The sequence below is a fragment of the Pezoporus flaviventris genome, unplaced genomic scaffold, assembly GCF_033815535.1.
Source record: "Pezoporus flaviventris isolate CSIRO_AGI_PZ_B2104156 unplaced genomic scaffold, CSIRO_AGI_Pfla_v1 ptg000001l, whole genome shotgun sequence".
NCBI lineage: Eukaryota > Metazoa > Chordata > Aves > Psittaciformes > Psittacidae > Pezoporus > Pezoporus flaviventris.
Window position 1 is genome coordinate 6,153,194 of NW_026892549.1, and position 20,935 is coordinate 6,174,128.

The 20,935-nt window shown below is 40.2% G+C and overlaps 1 protein-coding gene across 13 annotated transcripts in view; it reads left to right on the forward strand.

Annotated features, from left to right (window-relative positions):
• The window catches only part of KALRN (kalirin RhoGEF kinase), a 514,073-nt gene that overhangs the window by 349,381 nt on the left and 143,757 nt on the right, over positions 1-20,935 (forward strand). For all 13 annotated transcript variants that reach the window (XM_061472089.1, XM_061472007.1, XM_061471725.1 and 10 more), the window contains exons 18-28: positions 1,815-1,964; positions 2,914-3,028; positions 5,464-5,579; positions 6,183-6,305; positions 8,934-9,116; positions 9,649-9,767; positions 11,001-11,067; positions 11,982-12,091; positions 13,523-13,592; positions 15,276-15,365; positions 20,253-20,345. In XM_061472089.1, coding sequence (XP_061328073.1) covers positions 1,815-1,964; positions 2,914-3,028; positions 5,464-5,579; positions 6,183-6,305; positions 8,934-9,116; positions 9,649-9,767; positions 11,001-11,067; positions 11,982-12,091; positions 13,523-13,592; positions 15,276-15,365; positions 20,253-20,345 — 1,236 coding nt within the window. The remainder of the gene's footprint in view (positions 1-1,814; positions 1,965-2,913; positions 3,029-5,463; positions 5,580-6,182; positions 6,306-8,933; positions 9,117-9,648; positions 9,768-11,000; positions 11,068-11,981; positions 12,092-13,522; positions 13,593-15,275; positions 15,366-20,252; positions 20,346-20,935) is intronic.

Genomic DNA, 20,935 nt, shown 5'->3' on the forward strand with positions numbered 1-20,935 from the left:
TCAGAGCAGCCCTGTGGAGAAGGACTTGGGGTGTTGGTTGATGAGAAAATGAACACGAGCCAGCTTCAGTGTGCACCTGCAGCCCAGAAAGCCAACCGTATCCTGGGCTGCATCAAAAGGAGCGTGACCAGCAGGTCAAAGGAGGTGATCCTGCCCCTCTACTCTGCTCTCTTGAGACCTCACTTGGAGGACTGAGTGCAGTTCTGGTGTTCTCAACATAAAACGGACATGGAACTGTTGGAACAAGTCCAGAGGAGGGCCACGAGGATGATCAGGGGACTGGAGCACCTCCCATATGAAGACAGGCTGAGGAACTTGGGGCTGTTCAGCCTGGAGAAGGCTGAATAGAGACCTCATAGCAGCCTTCCAGTATCTGAAGGGGGCCTATAGGGGTGCTGGGGAGGGACTCTTCATTAGAGACTGTAGTGATAGGACAAGGGGTAACGGGTTCAAACTTAAACAGGGGAAGTTTAGATGGATATAAGGAGGAAATTCTTTCCTGTTAGGGTGGTGAGGCACTGGAATGGGTTGCCCGGGAGGTTGTGAATGCTCCATCCCTGGCAGTGTTCAAGACCAGGTTGGACGAGGCCTTGGGTGGCATGGTTTAGTGTGAGGTGTCCCTGCCCATGGCAGGGGGGTTGGAACTATGTGATCTTAAGGTCCTTTCCAACCCTAACGATTCTATGATTCTATGATTCTATGATTTCAGATGGTTAAATGCATAAGGTTCTGTTAAATTCATAAGGTTCTTGAACAGCCTGGCAACAGGGTAAGTTGATCAGTTCACCTCAGCTCACTGGTTTAAAACCAGAATTTGATATGTTAATGAATGGAGTTATATGAAAATGTGTCTGCAATAGGGGGGTGGATGATGCTGGAGTCTCTTCCAGGCTATGCTCTTATTCATGTGGGAACCTCTGAGTTATAACTGTGTTCATATAAAAGTTGCAGGAGTGAGCAAGGAAAGGGTGAACATGGTTAGCTGGCCTCCTAGCAAAAACTGACTGGATCTTGAGTAATCTCAACATTGGAGTGTGTAGGGAGAGCTAACTGGGAAAGAAGAGGAAAGTTCCAGTTGCAGTTTTTTCAGTGTCTCCACAGGCTGCTGCTGTTCTCAGGATCTGTAATGTATAAAACGCAGCTTTGTCTGAGGCCAGTGCACACACAATTTTCAGACTGTGTTGGTTTATTTATGTCATACCCATTTTTCTACCAAGATAGAAGATATGTGTGTAAGCCCTGTACAGTGGAACACCTGCATCCACCTAGGTTGTGACACTGATTTAATGTCTATTGGTTTCCATCAGTCTTTAGAAAAGCTGTATGGGGAGCAACTAACATGCAGCTGAAAAGAATTAGTTCCAGCTTCAGACTTTGTTTCAGGAACCTATTTAAGCATGTGTTTTTCTTTAAGTATGTGCTAAGTTCCTTGACTTCAGTAGGATTTAAACACATCTAAAGCACCCTTCCAGAATGGGTATTGTTTCCTGAATGATCCACTGGGGCCAGACTGACCTCTGCCTTAATTTGGAGTTTTGAGTTTCTTCCCCCTCATTATCCATTGGAAGAGAAGAAGAATTCACCACCCTTAAACCAGATAAGTTATATCCCAAAGAGCAGAGATCCCTATGGGTAAGAAAAACTGCTAGATCACTCTGTCCAGGGCCTGTTTCATACCCAGTTATCCCCATGCCATGGCCCACAGTCCAAAACATTTAGATTTAAAATGTCATTGGTCATAGACTTTTACTGAATATGTTTCTCCTGATTACGACTGTAGATAACTGAATTATTGTGCTATGGGCATGTTTCAGGTGTGCAGTGTATTAGAGAGTCTGGAACAAGAATACAGACGGGATGAAGACTGGTGTGGAGGTCGAGATAAACTTGGACCAGCATCTGAGATAGACCACGTCATCCCTCTGATCAGCAAACACCTGGAACAGAAGGAAGCTTTTCTCAAGGTCTCATTTTAGTTCTTTAGTAAATCAGAATAGTTCCTCATTAAGTACTCAATTTAGAGCAGTGTTAGTGAGTTTGAGAGGAGGCCCTGAGGTATACTTTTACTTCAGCTACTGGCTGGCTGTATAAATCCTAAACCAGCTTTGCATTTTTATAGTAGGGGTAATAAGCATTATCTTTAATGCATATCTCAGATGTCATCAGGGCTAATTAGGTGGCATTTGCATTGCAGTTGGAGGATGTTAGTTGTTGTGCTGGTTCAAAGTTCAAATACTCAAAATTGCATATGATGAGCATGATAAATGACAGGTATTACACGTCTTTTTGGTGGTGGCTTATACAAACCATCCAGCATTTCAAATTTTGTCTTTGAAGCCAATAACTGAATAACTACTAACAACTGAAGCAATTGTGTGTCTGCAGGGCAGGACCAGGGTAGAGACAGATTTCCTACTGCCTTCCAGGTGCTGCTTTGTAAGAGCTGTGGAGCTGACAGGCTGACAAGTCGACTGATAATCAGCCTCCCACCTTCCACTGAAATTGATACACAACATGAAACTCTGCTTGCAAGCCCAGCTTAAGAAACTATGCCTTTGGATTGTACATTTTATTGAAACAATGAGTACTTTTCCTGAGAGATGGGGTTAGCTTTGATTAGATTGAAAATGTTTTGTACTAGCTCTTTATGACCAGTTGGTTTGTTATTGCCATTAATTTCCCTAATAAAACCATCAGCCATTATATTCAAAATTACTCATGTTTCAATACATATATGAGTCTGTTCATTTATTGGCTGAGTTTATTGACTATTAGCCTCTTAGCTGAAGCTCTCATGTTCCCAGACAAAAGAGAACTTCTCCCTGCAAAATGATCAGAGAACTCCCTTGGGTCCCCTTTGCTTTCTTTGCTCATCTTCACTGATTCTTTTTGGTTGGGGGCTGTTTTTCTTAGGCCTGTACACTGGCACGAAGGAATGCAGAAGTATTCCTCAAGTACATCCACAGGAATAATGTCAGCATGCCTGGAGTAGCAAGCCATACAAGGGGGCCTGAGCAGCAAGTGAAAGGTTAGTGCACCGATCCAGTGACAGCATTGAAGGTTTTTGTTGCTTCTCCTTCTGTTGTGAGGTCATCCTAAAGTTTGTGAGCATGCTGAGAAGGCACCTTAAGTTTTTCTATCCATTGTGACTGAAATGATACATATGCCTGACACATTTAGCAATGGTAATGAGGCATCTCAGAAAGTGATCCTTCTCTGCTAGGCATGAGTTCTTATACAGAACTCTGCTGCTGCAAGTGGTAGTGGACTGGAGAAGAAAAAGAATTTGAAACATGGGTGCTTTCTGGCTTCTCTTGTCAGAAGAGTCCCAAAGTTGTTTGCCCGTAGGATGGATCTGCTATTTTTTTGTCCCTGGAATTCTGTTGAATGTCATACCACATCAAACAATCACCAGCAAAAGTATTTGACTGTAGTTACTTTCCTTTAGACAGAAGAGAACTGTTTACAATCAGGAGATACATCTGAGATGTTTAAAAATGTTTTCACTTCTCTGCTTAATTAAAAATTAACCTCTGCCTAGAAATGCTTCAAATGAGCTGAGTGATTCTGCAAAAATAAAACATTTTTGTTATTATTGCATTCTTACAAGCTGCAGAAAGATACAGGTTAAAAGCAGTGTGATCATTATATATGGGAGGGATGGGAGCTTGGGTTTTACCCAAAAGATGAAAAAGGTGCTACTGAAGAGATTATTTTCCTTCTTTTCAATGCCAGCTCTTCAGTGTTAACATGACTTTGCTCAAATTTCCCACGCTACTATGTCAAATGCTTGTTGTTGTGAACTGTTCCCTATAGTTGAAAATCATGGGAAAGTTAGTTAACCCCTGAATCAGTAAGCCCTTAAATGTGCACCTGATAAAAGCTTGTGAGTGTTCCTCACTGAGCTTATTTGAAGTTACTCACTTAAATAAAAATCAACTTCTATATTAATCTTTTCCTAAGCCAAATATGTAATTCTTGTGATTGGTGACTCTCTCCAAAGAAAATCTTTGAGTGTGCACTTTAGTTTTGTAATAAACCAACCATATAGTAGGATACTTACTATGCTTCCAAGCAAAGTCATTAATGCAGAACAAAATTAGTTTTTTTTTGGCATAGACTGGACTGTTTATGCAGAGACCTGATCTAGAGCACCCATGACAAAGTTTGAGTTTCTTTTGTCATTCAAAGTTCCTGTTGTCCTCAGCAGCGACTAGGCTATGTTTTGCAATTAACTTAAGTATTACAGATTTTTTGACCTAAATCAGTGTTACACTTGTAAATAAGGAGGGATACATCCAAATCTGTTTGCTACCACCAGTGTTGGTAACATAAGCAATGAATATCAGTATATTCGAGAACCGCTTAGGATGAGAAAGATTGTTAACAGGTGCTGTAAATGATCGTAAGTCACTGTAAGTGGTTGAGAAACTACGCTCAGTGTTCTAATAGAAGAGCGCAGCTGCTGCCCCTGCTGCTTGTGCCTAAGCCCCCTCTAGTGGACGCTGTCTTGGCTGTTAGGGCAGGAGGGCTGCCATGCCTTACCTGCCAAGGGGGACCTGAGCTCCATACCCAAACAGAGCTGGGTGAACCGCACTGCACATGGCTTACCTCAGTTTAAATAGAAAAAGTCAGGTTTAACTAAGGTGTATGTTAGTAACATACTGTAAATCTCTTGCACTCTCTCTGCATGTCATCTTTTAAGTTAAACACATGGTACTTTTTAAAGAGTCAAATCACACCCTTTTATCAAGTTGATAAAGTCTGACTGAGCATTTGGGTTTTGAAGGAGAACATGTATGTCGTAGACTCCAGGGAGTAGCAGGTCTCCTGACAGTCCCTTCCTGAATCTGGGTGTCTGTCACATCCCCCTCACACAGAAAACAGTTTAGAGGACCAGTAGCAGACCTCAACTTAAAATCCTAGCCCAGCAGTAACTTCATAGGGAGCACATAATGGGCCATCAGTCAGAGCAGCTGTACAAGAAACCTTATCAGGTATTTCAAACTGAGAGGTCAGGTCTGAATTAAATTCAGTCATGACCAGAGCTCTGCATGGGACACTAGGCTTTGGTGCCAAGTACTACCTGTGGGCAGAGCAACAGACAAGGCAGTAAAAAGACAATTTTTCCTATGTCAACCAGTACCAGGAAGGACTAGAAATTATGTACCCCAGTGCAGCTACTGGCGTAAATCTCAAACACTGTTCTAGCATCTTCTCCTTTACCAGATAACCACACAACTGCACTTTTTTGTGTGTTGGGGTTTAGTTTGGTTTGGTTTTTTAAGCTGCCCCTTTGTAATTCTGAATTCTGAAAAAAAAAAAAGGCATGGATTCAACCTCAGGGGCTCTGCTCTTGGGAATGTGTTCCAGGCAGAGTGAGTAAATTCAGCTTTTTATGGCTTATTTCTGTAAGCACTCAGAGAATAACTAATCATGAAGACATTTTCTTTTGCCCTACAGCCATTCTGAGTGAGCTGCTGCAGAGGGAGAACCGGGTCCTTCACTTCTGGACCCTGAAAAAACGAAGATTAGATCAGTGCCAGCAATATGTTGTCTTTGAGCGCAGTGCCAAGCAGGTAGTGTAAAAACTCTACTTTGTCTTTCTGTCCTGACAGCGTGTAAGTATTTCCTGTATCTGCTTAATTAATGCCTCTGTGCGAGGTTCCTGCTGCAGCCTCAAGCTATATTTAAAAACTGTAACTTTGGAAAACATGACAAAGCTTTTTAGAACAATTCAAGAAAATTCCAAAATCCAACAACAAAACTCAGTATTTTTGCCAGGCCAGATTATTTTCTGTGGGTTTTTTTTTTTCATTTGCTCGAAAATAAATATAAGAGCAAACTTGTTTTATTGAGCTACTACTGAATGAGAAAACTGCTTTCTCTGCATGCATATTTATCTGTATATAAGTAGAATTCCCTACACTCCTTTTTCTTCTAGGAAACATACACTACCTTTTGTATCCTCTCCTACCTGCTTTGATTACTATATTCTTCTTGTGTGTTCCAGAAGTTGTTCTAGTATACACAGTATTAAGTCCCAATAGATTTACTATCCTCTCTTTGGCAGATTTGCTTTTGTCAGAGGATTAGTTCGTGAAAGACAAAGACCGTTTGTTTCGGTTTTCCTTTGTTTTTGCCTTTTCTTTTTCTTTTTCTTTTTTTTTTAACATTCACAGGCCTTAGACTGGATCCAAGAAACAGGCGAGTATTACCTCTCTACTCACAACTCCACAGGGGAATCAGCAGAAGAAACTCAGGAACTCATGAAGGAATATGGGGAATTCAGAGTACCCGCCAAGGTAAACAGTGACTTTAATCTAATTACAGCATCTGTCTTAGTCTATGTTTATGATCCTATTTCAATGCCTTAAATCTCTGTAATAATATTGTCTTGATTTTGTTCTTTACTCCTGACATTTCTAGCCCAGAAGATAAATGTCTTTTGAGAGCTGTGATCTTTCATTTTTAGCAAGGCATAGGCACAAAAAGATTTTCTGCCCTTGGTCTGCACGGATCATAAAGCATTTTTGTTCTGATCAGAAGGAAGAACTCCTTTGCATACAGAATTCACAGTGATCTACTGAGACATGCCCTAATTCCATCCTCAATCAATCATATAAGAACAGAATAAAGTAACTAATAAATCTGAACATATCCATGTTCATCTTGGATTCCTTCTTTCTTCTGTCATTACAACCACAATTTGTTTCATTAATTCCAGCTGGGTTGATCACAGATGATAATTTATTTCATTACAAATAGTCTGCTGATCCCAATGAAATACTTCAAATAAATGGGTGTGTTAACTCTGGGGTGAACTGGTTTTAATAAAAAACTGCATTACCAAGGATCTATTAATTTCTATGGAGCAATTCTGAGAAATCTGGTGGCGTTTACAGAGGAATGGTGATTGGATCTGCTTCAGACAAATTAATTCAAACCATAGGTAATTCACAGACAGTAAATCCACAGTGGTATTAAAAGTCACTGATAAGGATCTAAATTGCAGCGTCAGACTACAGCAAGACTGTGGCCTTGTTACTATGTAGCCTCGTTTCACTGTGTCCTGAAATTGATCTTCTATAATCCTTATATTCTTCATTAGGTTATCCATACTTGCATGGGTTTGATTCACAGGCTTTGTGGTGTTCTTGTCCGCTTCCTTTTTGCTTAGCTTGCATGTTTGTGAAAATGGGAGATAATTAGCAATGTATGGAAATTAATTTCATCAGACAGGACCTGTGCAAAATTCCTTTAATGGTACTTCTGGACTCTAAACATCCATAGTCAGTCCTCCTGAAATTATGTTTCAGTTTATAAATCAGAATCGTAGAATAGTTAGGGTTGGAAAGGACCTTAAGATCATCTAATTCCACTCCCCCTGCCATGGGCAGGGACACCTCACACTAAACCATGTCACCCAAAATTTAATAATCCCAATTCATCATGAAGTTTCCAAAGTACTTCTCACCCTTAGCCTAGGACTGAGTTTTATACCTTGTTCCTTATTGACTGTTACTGACTTTTTGTTACACTGACACATCTAGTCTTGCTCCCTAGGGCTCTAGTAAATCACTTTCCTACTGCTGACCTAGAATGTTTTCACTACCATGTGCAATCTGGTAAATGCATGTCACTTCCAGACTGATGTTATTCTCAAATTAAGCTGTAACTGAAAGCCTTCCTGATCCCAATAACTTTCTGACTTAAACAACTGTTTGGAAAGCAAAAAAGCCAGTAGCTTTTGGGAATGAAATGCCCTTTAAATATTAGAGGAAGTATGATTTTTACTTCTACATATCTAGCCTTGCTTACATACTCAAATACTTTGCTAAGATGACCTCTGATTCAGCTGTTAATTTATTTTGCTGGTGAAATTTTTAAAATTCAGTTCTGTGTTTGAAATCTGATGGATGTTTTCTGGTCTGACATCGTTTGTCCATTTGTGCCAAATTGCTGATAATGTCAAGTACCTGACAGCATGTCTTGCTTCAGGCAGCATGGAAAGTTCTCCCCATCTCTGAAGAGCACCTTGCCGGTAACTCTGGGGATACAACTGATTCCCCTTTTGCTTTTGAGGATTAACATGTGCATTACAGTTGGATGCAGTCTATACAGTTGCTATCTAAGGGTTTTATAACATTTTGTACTAAAGCTGGCTTAAACATATTGTCCAGGCACCTTCAGTTCCTGGGATAGATTTGGAATCTAAGATAAAACTTATAACTAGCTCCTTTGTGCCAGATTTGCACGAAGTTCTTCAACATGGAAAACCACAGTGACTAAGGGGCAGTAAGACTACAAGTGGAAAAGACTTCTGGAAGGTTTGGGGGCTCAGTAGATGTTTTGGAGTTCAGGCATCTTATAATTTGTAATGCTCTAACTGGAACTAAAATACCAATGAAGAATTTTATAATAGACCTGGAATTCAGATTTAAATTCTGTTTGTTTCTGAAACAGAGTAGTAGTGACTCAAACTCACTTCCGGGACTGATATGTGGTGTATTAATGACCTGCCTACGTAGGTCTGCAGAATCACCTATGTGTAGATTCAGAGTAACTTCATCTATTTTAGGAGCTGTGATTTTTAAATCCTGTCTTCTACTCCAAGGCTCACAACAAATAAGGTTTTGGTTGTGGGAAGGAGGCATGTCTAACTTCCACCATGTTTTCCTTGTGTGTTTGTGTGTGTGGTTTGAAAATTTGACTTTTTGAATCTCATGCAGCTTCATAAGTGTCCTTACAAAAATGTAATTCTTTTCATGTTTTCCTGGGCAAAGCTTAAAGCGTTTGATTCTGTATAAGATGAAGTACAGACACTCTTTAATGATGTATGAAAAATTGTGAGCTGCTTCTGACTGCTGTGTGAATTACAAGCAAAGGAAATAATAATAATGCAACATAACAGATGACCATATTTTGGGCAGCAAACAAAGGAGAAAGTGAAGCTCCTCATCCAGCTGGCCGACAGCTTTGTAGAAAAAGGACATATACACGCCACTGAAATTAGGAAGTGGGTCACCACCGTTGACAAACGCTACCGCGACTTCTCTCTCAGGATGGGGAAATACCGCTACTCCCTGGAAAAAGCCCTTGGAATCAATACAGAGGTACCGTAAGTCCATGTCCTGCTGGGGTTTCATAACAAAGCTGAAGATCACAGAGGGAAGTGATGGATATGGTATGAATGCTGCAGGTTATTGTGTGTCCACTAGAAATTCTTAAAATCCAACCAACTCAGAACTCAGCTTCAATCCAAGCTCAGAACTGTTTCTGTAGAGAAAAAGTTCTTTTCTGGCAGATCAGTGATATGAGAAGGAGACAGATGAAGATCAAAAGGATTTTCTAAACAAATGTTTGCACCATTCTCCATATGATCATACAGCTACTGGGAAGGAGGGGGAAACACATTATTTGAATAAAAGTCTGCATAATTTTAGCATAAACCATAAATACTGTTGCCATGCTGTTACCTTGACTCAAACTCGGGCTTTGGCTGAAAGTTTCCATTCTCTGGTCCTTTAGCTAAACAAAAAAGTGATCCCCGACCTCATCTCTCAGCTCTTTTAGGTCGAATAAAAAATTTTGTACAACAGTAGGATTACAATGAATTTAAAATCTGTACTGTCACTTTTTTTGTAGGATAACAAGGACCTAGAACTAGATATTATTCCAGCAAGTCTTTCTGACCGGGAAGTAAAGCTGCGAGATGCAGGTCATGAAGTCAATGAAGAAAAAAGAAAGTCGGCCAGAAAGAAAGAGTATGTCCCCAGACCCTCACAGTCTGCCATGATGCATTATCTAAGAATGATGCTATGATATTTGTGTGACCAGAACTAACTGACAGCCCTATAATTCCTTCCAGTTGTGAAGTTATTGAGATAAGTCTACATGTGTAGGGCAGACTTTGTAGGCTAGAGAAATTCAGAACATACAGGTTGAATTTATTTTGGTTTTAAGCAGAAGTTAACTTTTGGAAATGGAAAGGAATAAGTCAAGCATTTCAATTAGAGGCTGATGTAATGGAGATACTCACTGTCATTGTTTCTTTTTGGCTGTATGTCAAAAGTAAAATGAACAGGAAAAACATTGAAGGCATCTTTATACATCTAGGTATTATCTAAACTTCAGTGATGTCCTGAGGAATGAACTGGCTTTCAGTGACACACAAGTTCACTTGAAGTTAAGGTTCAAATTTTGGTGGGTGGAGAACTGGAAATATTTCATACTAGAGGAAATATTTTGAGAATGCTTGTTGCACATAAATCTAGAAAGAGTCTAATTTCACAGTATTTTGTCTTAAATTTTTTGTGGGAATATTCTGTAAATCATTTGTGCGTACAATCCTTCTCAGTTCTCTGAAATTGTTACCAAGGGCATAACCTTGATAAGAAACTGTTTCTGCTTTAGGAAACAGCGGGTTTACTTGATCTGCCTGTAGCACAGGCACAAAACATTAGGCATTTCAGCTTTGAGATGCCCAGCCTCAGACAGTACGGATGTAGTTCTTGGGCTTCCCGGTAGTCTAGATTCTTTCATTGGATACCAAGCTGTTGAAGCCTCTTCAAAGTCATGGTGTCTCCCAATCTCTCTGTATTGCCACTGAAGGTCAAGTTGCAGGGTCCCTTACCACTGACTTAGGGAAGATGCACGTTTGTTGGTGAATCTCAAGTCTTTACTCCTGGGGAAAAAAATTCTGAGAATCAGTTGACTGTTAAGGATAGGCATGTAGATAGTAAATCACAGCTCAGGACTGCAAAAATACAACTTAATAGGCTTTCATTCAAAACAGATATTTAGAAAATAACCCTAAAATGGACTAGAGTGTGTAGTGGCTTTTCATTCATAGACCTGAAAGGTGCCAAGTAAGGTAGCTGAAAGTTTAGAGTGCAAATGCTTTAATTAAGACAACAGAAGGATATTTTGGTTTCTGTTCATTGGACGTTATAGGCATTTGTACAAAACACCTGAAATACTGTTTTCCCCCCCCACAGATTTATTATGGCTGAGCTGCTTCAGACAGAAAAAGCTTATGTCAGGGACTTACATGAATGCTTAGAGGTAAGTTACAGTTTAGTAAGTCTCCAGCATTTTCAGGAAAGACACGGTATCCTTTGTGGATATTCACTGTACTGACTCTTGACAAGAGTGTGTGAAGGTACCTCCACTGATGACTAGCCTCAGAGCTGTGTCCTGATGGTGGAGGGAGCTGGGTGGCCAGCAGAGGAAGTTTGTCTCCCACTGGCTTGAGCCATGCCCTGTGTTCCCCATGCTTGACCGAAAATGTCTGCACCTCCAGGGACACCTGAGTGTGCCTTTATTTACAAAGCTGCACTCACCCCTCAGAGTCAGAGCAATGTCCTAGGGCTCAGTAAAAAGCAATATATTTGGATGTTGACTCAAAATTTGTTGGTTTATATGTTGGTTTTGGGTTGTTTTTTTTAATCATGGAGCATTTTCTTAAGAATTCAAATCTATTCCTTTGGATCATTTAATTTCATTTGGATCAATTTCAAAGACCTGAATTTGCACAGTCACGTACATTATCTAGCTCTACAGCAGGGTATTCCTGAAGGAGACTGTAATATTCAAGGCAAAGAACAGTGAAACCTGTCAGCTTTCACATTCCTAAAGTCTGAAAGATTTTCATGTGTCTAATGCTACTGAAGTGGCAAGTACAGCTTATCTTGCCACTGTTTCTGCCTGCAGTTTTTGGATACCATCAGTTGGACAGCAAAGACAGGTGTTGTTGGCATGTTTTTCCTTAGACAGCTTCTAAGTGTCATCGCTTTGGATTTCTCTGGAGAGCTTTCTGCGACACTGGAACATTTAATTATTTTTTTTTTTTGGCTTGTTTGTTTAATCTCAAAGTACGTATTTCCCTTGTCAGCCTGTGCCTTTAGCAATAGAACAGGGAGATCTATTCTTTTTCATTGCATTTATTCACAAAGTTAAGAATTGCTGGTGTCTTCCAGACTTACCTCTGGGAAATGACAAGTGGAGTGGAAGAAATACCTGCTGGGATCCTTAATAAAGAACACATCATCTTTGGCAATATTCAGGAGATATATGACTTTCATAACAAGTAGGTTTTCCTGACAGTTCTGTTAATGTTTACTGACTAAGGAAACCAAAGGCATGTGTATACCTGTACAACCATATGGTGTCTGCGGTGAACATCTACAGAACAATGCACACAAGAGTGTAAAGTAATTGATCTAGATTTGCAAAATAACGTTTCATTTTCTTTTACAAAAATGAATTGCAACTTATTTAAAAAGTTTTCTACAGCTGATTAACAATATTAAAGTCCTGTTATACCTATGTTTTGTAGTCCTATACATGCTTTCCATCTCACAGCACAAAATCTAGTCTGGAAGCTTGCCTGTGAAAAATATGAACTCTTGAAAAACATGGGGCAGGAGTGATGGTTGACATGAGCTGGGTTAATAAGTAGCTTTTCTGCAACCTGGAGACTCTATGTATTTAATCTGTAACTAACCGCACTCCATTTTATGAAGATAAGACAATCGGATCAGCTTAGAGGGCATTTTTTCCCTGCTATAATGTGAATGCAATAGCCATTATAAACTTAACATTTAGGGGCGATGAATCCCACAAGTTCAGTCTGAATTTCAGTCTGTCTTCAAGTTACACGTCAAAACCAAAGCAGTTTGAAAAAACAAACTAGAAAACCCTTCCTTGTTGAAGTTCTGGGAGACTTTGAGTGTTTTAGCCAGATAAATGCACCATCCAAAACACTGTCCAGGAGAGGCTGCCATATGCATGCTTTTGTGCAAGCAGCTTCAAAGAGTATCAGGATAATATGTTCAAATTGCATACTACATTAAAAAGGCCTTTAAGTAACAGATGAATGAACTTCCAGACCGCAAGAATTGCCCTCTCTTCACTTCCACCAGCATCCTCCACAATCTTCTTTGGCTGGTGATGTTAACCCATACCCCAGCCTGATTTGGGGCTGGAGCATGCAGTTGCTTTTCCTTCAGCAACTTCTGTTTCACGCTCCTTTTTCCACCCAGGCATTGTATAGGGCTTCTGCTGCAAACAGAGATGTCACTCATTGTACAAGGTGTTAGGAGAGAGTTGATTACAAAATCTGTATTTTGGGAGTATACTACTCACCTATGAAGTATCAGTCTTGTTTGTTATCCTTTGTCCAGTGTGCCAAGTTTGGTGGTGAAAAGCTGACACCTTTGGGCTTTAATTTTTGCTCTTCCTCTGAACCACTGAACAACATCTTTTTAAAGATTCGTGATCTGGTCACTGACCTGCTATTAGGGATTGTTACCTTTTTCTTTCTGGTGGAGTTGGGCTGACTGCGCTCAAAAATCAAAGCATACCTTGGCAAGGAGACACTTTTTCCACAGGCAGGACACTTGATTAGTCTTGTAATCAAGATACAAGTATTGATCATTAGCACTGGTTAACTCATTGGTCATTCTGCTTCTCCTGGGTATTTGCTGTAACTAATTATTTTGGTGTCTTCTTTTTTCAGCATTTTTCTAAAAGAACTAGAAAAATACGAACAACTGCCTGAGGATGTGGGCCACTGCTTCGTCACCTGGGTAATGAGGCTTCTTTTCATTATTTATGCAAATTAATTCCTCCATCACAGAGGGAAACAAGCTAGGAATTGGAGCAAGGGTTATATCCTTAGTGATAAGTGAGGTTAGGAGCTAATCTGGAATGACTGCTTTGTCCCTCACCTCTCACCATGAAAGGTCCCCTCCCTTAACTCTGTTCCTAAGCAGTGGAGTGAATGCTTTCTAAAGCCTCTCTCCTTGTCCTGCACTGACTAGCACAGCTTTTACCTCTGCTGGTTCCTGTTTAATAGTATATTGTTAAACCAAACCTGTATTTAGGTATGATCTTCTTTGTGAAGGGTCCTGGGGGAACAGACCTTTCAAATTTTAATATGCCTTCCTTACAGAATTATAGTTGTGCCATGAGGACTCTACAAAGACGTGAACAACATATTTTATCAACATTTTCCATCATAAATTACTGTCAAATGCTGAGCCACTGTGCTCTCTCATTCTATTACCCAATGCCAGAGTAATTTCCAACTGGACTTTGAAATGTTGATGCTAAGAGTCTTCATGGGTGTAGGAGGCTCCGGGAATTTGCTACAGTAATTTATCTGTATGAAAGCTGGTCTCTTTTGAAAATATTTACCAAGCAAATCAGCCATCTTCATGTTTTCTCCTCTGGTTTTATTCGTATTTCAAAGCCGGGAATTAGTATTTTAAAAGTCATTACAGAAATTGTCACTTATAAAAAAAAATGAGCATGTTTGGGTGATTTCAAAATGGGCTTTTAATTTAAAAACATGACACAAATATTGGTGAAACGGATTCAGAAGTGTTTTTTACAAAGAAGACATTAAATATTTATGAAAGAGGAACACATTTTATGTATCATTCTGTGTAAAATCTTCATGGTACTTTTAAGACACTACCACAACATCTCACTAATAGTTCATGTCCAGACCTGTGTGCATGGTTACAGATATACATAAAAAGCTGCCTGCCCAATTGTCCTGTTATTTAGATACCTGGTATAAAAAATGCAATAGTCATAAAAGAAAGCTATCCTCCTCTTCTGTTTCCCTGTGTCTTTTGAGACCAAAGTTCAAAAATGCAAAACTGCAGTAAGGCAGGAGTGCACAGATGCTCTTAATTTCCCTTTAAAAATAAATAAATTAGGAAATTAAATGCAAAACACTCCTAGCACAACATAAAGTTTGTGCCATTAAAGTCTGAACCAAGATAGGGAAGGCAAGTCTGGCCCAGGCATCACAAATCTGAGCCAGTCTTAAGCCAAAAATGTTGACTCAGTCCAATTTAAGATTATCGAGTCTCTTGCCCAGTTTTTATACTGGCTTTATTGTCAAGCAAGTGATAGAGCCAACACTCATGACTGGATTTTGAGACCTGCAAACTTCTGGATACAGTCCATGTAATTAGAGCTCTTAGAAATTATTTTATATCTGGTTTAACTTTTTTTGACCTTCCCTTTGTATCATTTGTAAAGAAAGCCTCCCATAGGTGTTACATGGTGCACCTCTCTTCAGAACTGCTCAGGTAAGGTAAGAACTGGCTGTAAGTCATCTGTTCTTAATTTACAAATCTTATGTCTCTTTGAGGGTAAGGTTTATCACCTGTATTTGTCCTGGTGAGCCTTAATGAAAGACTGTGGGAGCAGAAAAATAGCTTATCTTGCTTTTCCCTTGATGTTTGTTTTCACAGGCAGATAAATTTCAGATGTATGTCACCTACTGCAAAAACAAGCCTGACTCCAACCAGCTCATCCTGGAACATGCAGGGACTTTCTTTGATGTAAGCAGCCACTGCCATTTTCATTCAGTGTGCACAGGGCAGCTGAAATACTTCCTCTTTACATCTGAGCAACGGATTCTTTTTTTTGCTTTGGGGTTTGGGTATTTCATTCCACTGCAGATTTTGCATGCTGTGAAAACTGGTAGGCTGTGGTATGATGTGTGATCTTCATCAGCGTGGCAAGTCATTTTTAATAGAGAGATACACATTCTTATGGGAACCTTTGTGCATTTTTTAGACCAAATCCTTTCTAAAAATCTGGTTTAGATGTACCCTCTGCTTCGGAGTTTAGTGGTGGAATGAAAAGCAGATCCTATTATATTTTCTCACTTCAAATCCCTTAGCCCAAAACAAGATCCTTCCCTCCTGTTCTGCAGATTTTACCCACCCCGTTTACTTCGTCATGCTAGTAAGGAGCTTCACTGACTGCAGTTAGACTATTTCCCTTACAAGCACTACATCAGGTGATAAACATTTGCAGGCTCCAACCCCAGTTTTGTAGGCTGAGAAAAATCTTTAAAGTTTTTGAGTACTTTTAAACTAAGCTTTCCCTCTGATTTTTGGAACTTTATCCATTTTCCCGTGCTTGACTGCTACTGTATAGCTTTAATTGGTTGCCTTTCTGAAAAAAAAGTAAAAAAAAAAAAAAAAAGTAAAAAAAAAAAGCCAAGACCTCTTTTCCAAAGCGCTGAAAATCACCTTACGAATGTAACCACTCGGCAGGATTCAACCTGTGATGTGGTTGGCAGCTGACGTGAATCAGCTCCTCTGGGTTTCCTATGTGGCAATAGTTATGGCATTTCAGTTAAACTCAACACTGAAAGATCTCGCATGAGCCAGATGAAAAACGATGAACTTTTCTTTTGCTTTGTTACTATATGGTCTGCAAGTGGAATTGAATTGAATTGAATTGAATTGAATTGAATTGAATTGAATTGAATTGAATTGAATTGAATGGATTTTCCAGGAGGTGGCGCTTGAGCCTGTTGATTGGTTTATCCTGGCTAGTGACGCCTGGAGGGTGTGAGCCTCCTTAGGTGTCTATCAGTGTTGTTTGCAAAGGTTAAAAGTGTTTCCTCTGCTAAGCTTTTCCACTCCAGGTCTATATATGGGATGGAAACCTGTTGCTTAATAGTGAATATTCAAGTTTTAGTATCTGACATCTGTTTTGCAAGAGGAGATGTTTTCCTTCCATTAGTAGGAATTCTGCTGTGCTATCCAGTGATGCCTGTGCAAAAAGAAAGCTGCGTATCCTCCCCCCAGAAAAATCTTCTAAGGTAGTGCAAAGTACCTGTAGATCCTTCTCACCTTGGTCTTGGACTGGCAGTGGTTCAGTGGCAGGACAGGAAACAGTCTGGCCTAAGGAACACAGAGAAATAGCTGGTTCTTTCCTTCCAGGCAGAACATGGAATTTCGCAAAACACCCTACTGGTGAGAGTGAGTTATCTAGAATAACACCCCTTGATAAGAAGCCTGCCTGAAGATCAGAAGTTTACAACTCCTCAAATTGGATAAACCATAGAAAGCCATCTTTGGGATGAAAACAAGAAGTCCCAAGTCCCAGTAATCTGTTTGAACCCTTCAAACCCATGGAGAGTTTGCAGCTTCAGGGCTCATTGAAAGGGTTAGCTGATTAGGAGGAGCAAAGATAAGTGACATGTTGTACGAAACTATGAAAAGAATTAGTAACAGCGCTGTCATTGCTGGGATGTTCTAAGAGCAGAAGTGAAGCCATATATGTAGGGAAAAGCAGTTTCTCTTCTTAGACCAGTTAATACAGATGGAAAATTATGCACAAACTCTCAATTATGAAAACTGTCTGGTTTATCCTATAGCATTAGTCTAATGAAGGATAAAGAGTATCATCTTCCCTCCCTACAGATCATGCTTTGTTTATAAAATTCATCAGTTATGGGTATGGTTATATTAGCTGGAATTTGCATAGGGAATGAAACTACTATGCTTACTCTTAACTGACTGCAGTAGACTTACAAATCAAGTTCTTTTATATCTTTCTTGTTCAGCATCTGAGAGTATTACTATGTTTCAAAGATAAATGATGCCTACCATATTTAGCAATCTTTAATATTTGTAATATCATATACTTCAGGCTAGTAAGATGTATTTTTGATTGCCAACATGTGTTGGCCCTCAGCTTCAGCTGGTGGAAATCAAAATATTATTGAGGTGATCATGTTGATTTTATTGTCTGTTATTTAAATGAGCTTTTGTCCTAAGGACAAAGGCAAGGTTTGTTTCAGTTATCTACATGCTGCTTCTATTGTGAATATTTATTTTCTTTAAATCAGTTGTTATATTCAGGAAGCCTCAGGGCACCTTTAACTTGCACGCCAGCATGGGACATGGTAAAAGCTCATTGACTTTTGTAGCATTGCAGATTATTGTCTTTCTGCATGGATGATGTTTCTTAGACATTTTCTCCGCTGAGCTGGAGTGTCCCTTAGGAAATGGGGAGAGGCACAAGCAGAAATATTTTTTTCTGAAATTGCTCACCAACCATTCGTGTCATGCATTACAAAACCTAAATGTTTTGTGAGAGCTTTAGTGCTGAATCAGACTACTCAGCAAGCCATTGGTCTGTATACACAGTTCAGGATGCAGTTTGTTCTCCAACTAAACAATTGTACACTATTAGATGACTTACCTTAATTTGTGAATCTCTTTAGACATTTAATACAAAATCTGGGCACTTTATCATTGTTTCATGGCAAACTCAGCAGTTCTTATGGTACGAAATTGTATTTAAGTGTTCCTGTCTCCATGTTGTCCATTCAAGGTCCTCTGAGGGTCCTGTGCTGCCCTGTGCAGAGGACATTCTTGGTGTTTGGGATTCTGTCACTGAATGTAAGATTACACATTGATCCTGTTCTGCAGCTCACCTAGTTTGCAATACACAACTGCAGCACATGTTGCCTTGTCAGATACCTTCATGTCTTCTAGGCCTTGGAACACTTTTCCACCCAAGAAATAACTTGGGTCTAATAATGCGCCATGGTGCAACTATAATGTGAATGAAGCTTGCTTTAAACAAGAAGCTGGGCAAAGCAGAAAGCACAGAGCCCTGTGGCTAGCCTGCTTCTGAAATCTGCAAGCTGCTTCAAAGATAGCTCAGAGATATCTGTGCTTCATGTTACTTAGAGGTGTGTGAGAAATGCCTGCACTACTGAGCTCTGCCCTGCACAGACCTCTCCATTTTCCATCTCCACCCGCATTACATCCAGACATCTCCAGATGTTACAAATTCAACCCAACACATGCTCCAGCAGTCTGCCATCTTACTCCAACACTTGAGGGACCAGAGGGAAAAGCTGCAGGGAGAATGTCGCTTGCCAGCAATGTACTTATTGCCTTCCTGCTGCAGGTCACTCCGCCAACACTCTGTCTCTGCACAGTATGACCAGGGAGCATCCTGGCAGAGCAAGGAATGCCTGAAGGGGTGGTATTTTGCTGGGAGCATGTCTTGCTATTGAGAGAGCCGAGAGGAAGGAAGAGAGCTAAATTCATTATTTGGATCCTGCAAAAACAATTGTACTTAGCTCCAGGAAGTTCACAGACATGGCCGAGGGCTTGCTGGCTCCTGCAGTTACTAATAGAGTCCCAAGCCGTGCTCTGCAGGCAGTGTCCCTGTTTGGTGCCAGCCATGACTCAGCTTCATGCAAATTCCATTAACCCACACATGGAGCCACTTCTCTTTTGGGTCTTTTTTGTGGCACCAGTGTTATCTTTTTTTCTAAGACAAACTTACCTAGTACAAAAAAGTATGTATTTGTTGGCACACTGTGTGAAAAGTGGCTATTTTTATATCCAACCATAAACACTGGAGCTAAAAAAACCCAGTAACCTCCCCAGTACTCAGCAGAAAATCAGACTGTATACAAAAAGAGAATCTCTATTCTTGGCAGCTCCTCGACCTTCGTCTTCTGTGACTTCTTTACAGCTCCAAATTTACCCTCCAGTAGCTGGAGATAAGTGCCGTTGCTCTTCCCCATCTGCTCCGGTAGGAACCAAGGATTTTTTGAGGTCCAGGAGCAAGGGTAGGCATGCCCTGGTGAAGACAGAAGGAATTACAACCTCTTCTATTTCAGCAGAGAATCTGCCCCTGTAGGGCTTAAGTTTGAAGCCTTCTAGAAGGCTAAATATTCAGTTTAGGGTCCTGTAGGATTTTCAGGAGCTCCTGACTCCCACTGGAACCAGCAGGAGGGAGGCAGCAGGGCCCTTTGCAGACCTCACCAGATGCCTATTTGCACTGTCTCCAGAAGTTCACGAACACACCACACTGATCAGCACAGACATTTTGGTTGAGATTCAGGTGACAAAACAGAAGCATTCAGTGCTGTAAAAGGTGTCAGAAGGGTATCTCTCCTGGGCCCCAGGTGCCACCTCAGAATACCATAGATCTGTCATCACTGTGTCAGACCTGTTACTTGCATGTGGATATTTCAGCTACCCCAGGGTTCTCAAATGGTATTAGACACTGTTTAGACAGCTAAATTGCACCCTACGCATGCAATTTAATTTAATGTCACTCCATTTTAATTGGATGTTAAGACTCTGCTTTCAGCCTTCATAGCTAAGAGAAACCAGTTGACATGAAAGATAAGTCATATTTAAATTGAAGCCTGTGTAGTTTACTCAACATAGCCTTAGCTTGACTTGCACAAGGCCCCTGCAGTTTAAGCAGCCTTAGGAGGACTCTGCAGTTTATTGCCAGCCTCTTTGAAACCACAGTTATTTGCATCTGAGCTTAAAGAGAGTTAAAAAACTAAACAAAGCCAGAGATCCAGAGCTAAAATTAGTTATGGGTGGGTCTGTCTGGCAGCAATTTAATAGTTTTCCATGACTGACTGCTGTTTTTATCTCTTCTAGGAAATTCAGCAAAGACATGGTCTGGCCAACTCTATCTCCTCTTACTTAATCAAACCTGTCCAGAGGATCACAAAATATCAACTCCTACTGAAGGTACCATAGTGAGCTGCCCAAATCAGTTCATGCTCTGCATGAACATGCGCAGCAGTTCATGGGTGTAATGAATTAACCTATTCTTAAGGGAGCTGTTTCATCACCTGTTCATGACCTGTTAGCAGCTGCTGCTGAGCTGCTGCTCCTACTTTCCACACCTGAGCATAGCAACAAAGTGTGAAATCAGACTGGGTATTTGGGTATTTTAAAGGAAAAGACTCACAGAAAGAAAAAAGCAAACAGTAAAAAACTGATCACCTGTTTCAAGTGTTTATTTGGAGGAGGGTTGTGTTCAGGATGTTTTTGGTTTGGTTTGGTTTGTTTTTTTTTATCCAAGTGTACTTAAACCTAAAAAGTGGGAACCGAGAAAGGGAAATTTGAAAGGAAGACAGGACTGTTTACTTTCCTTCTTGCTAAAGTTTATGATATGTAATGTTTTGATTAAACACTTCAGTGATAGAACTTTGGGAAATTTCACTGAAATGTGACCGAGACTCCTTCGTTTGCATTAGATTCTATTTGGGAGCTAAAATGTTTGCCTTTGAAAAACAGGGAAAAGCTTCATATACAAAGCAAGGACTTCTAAGTGA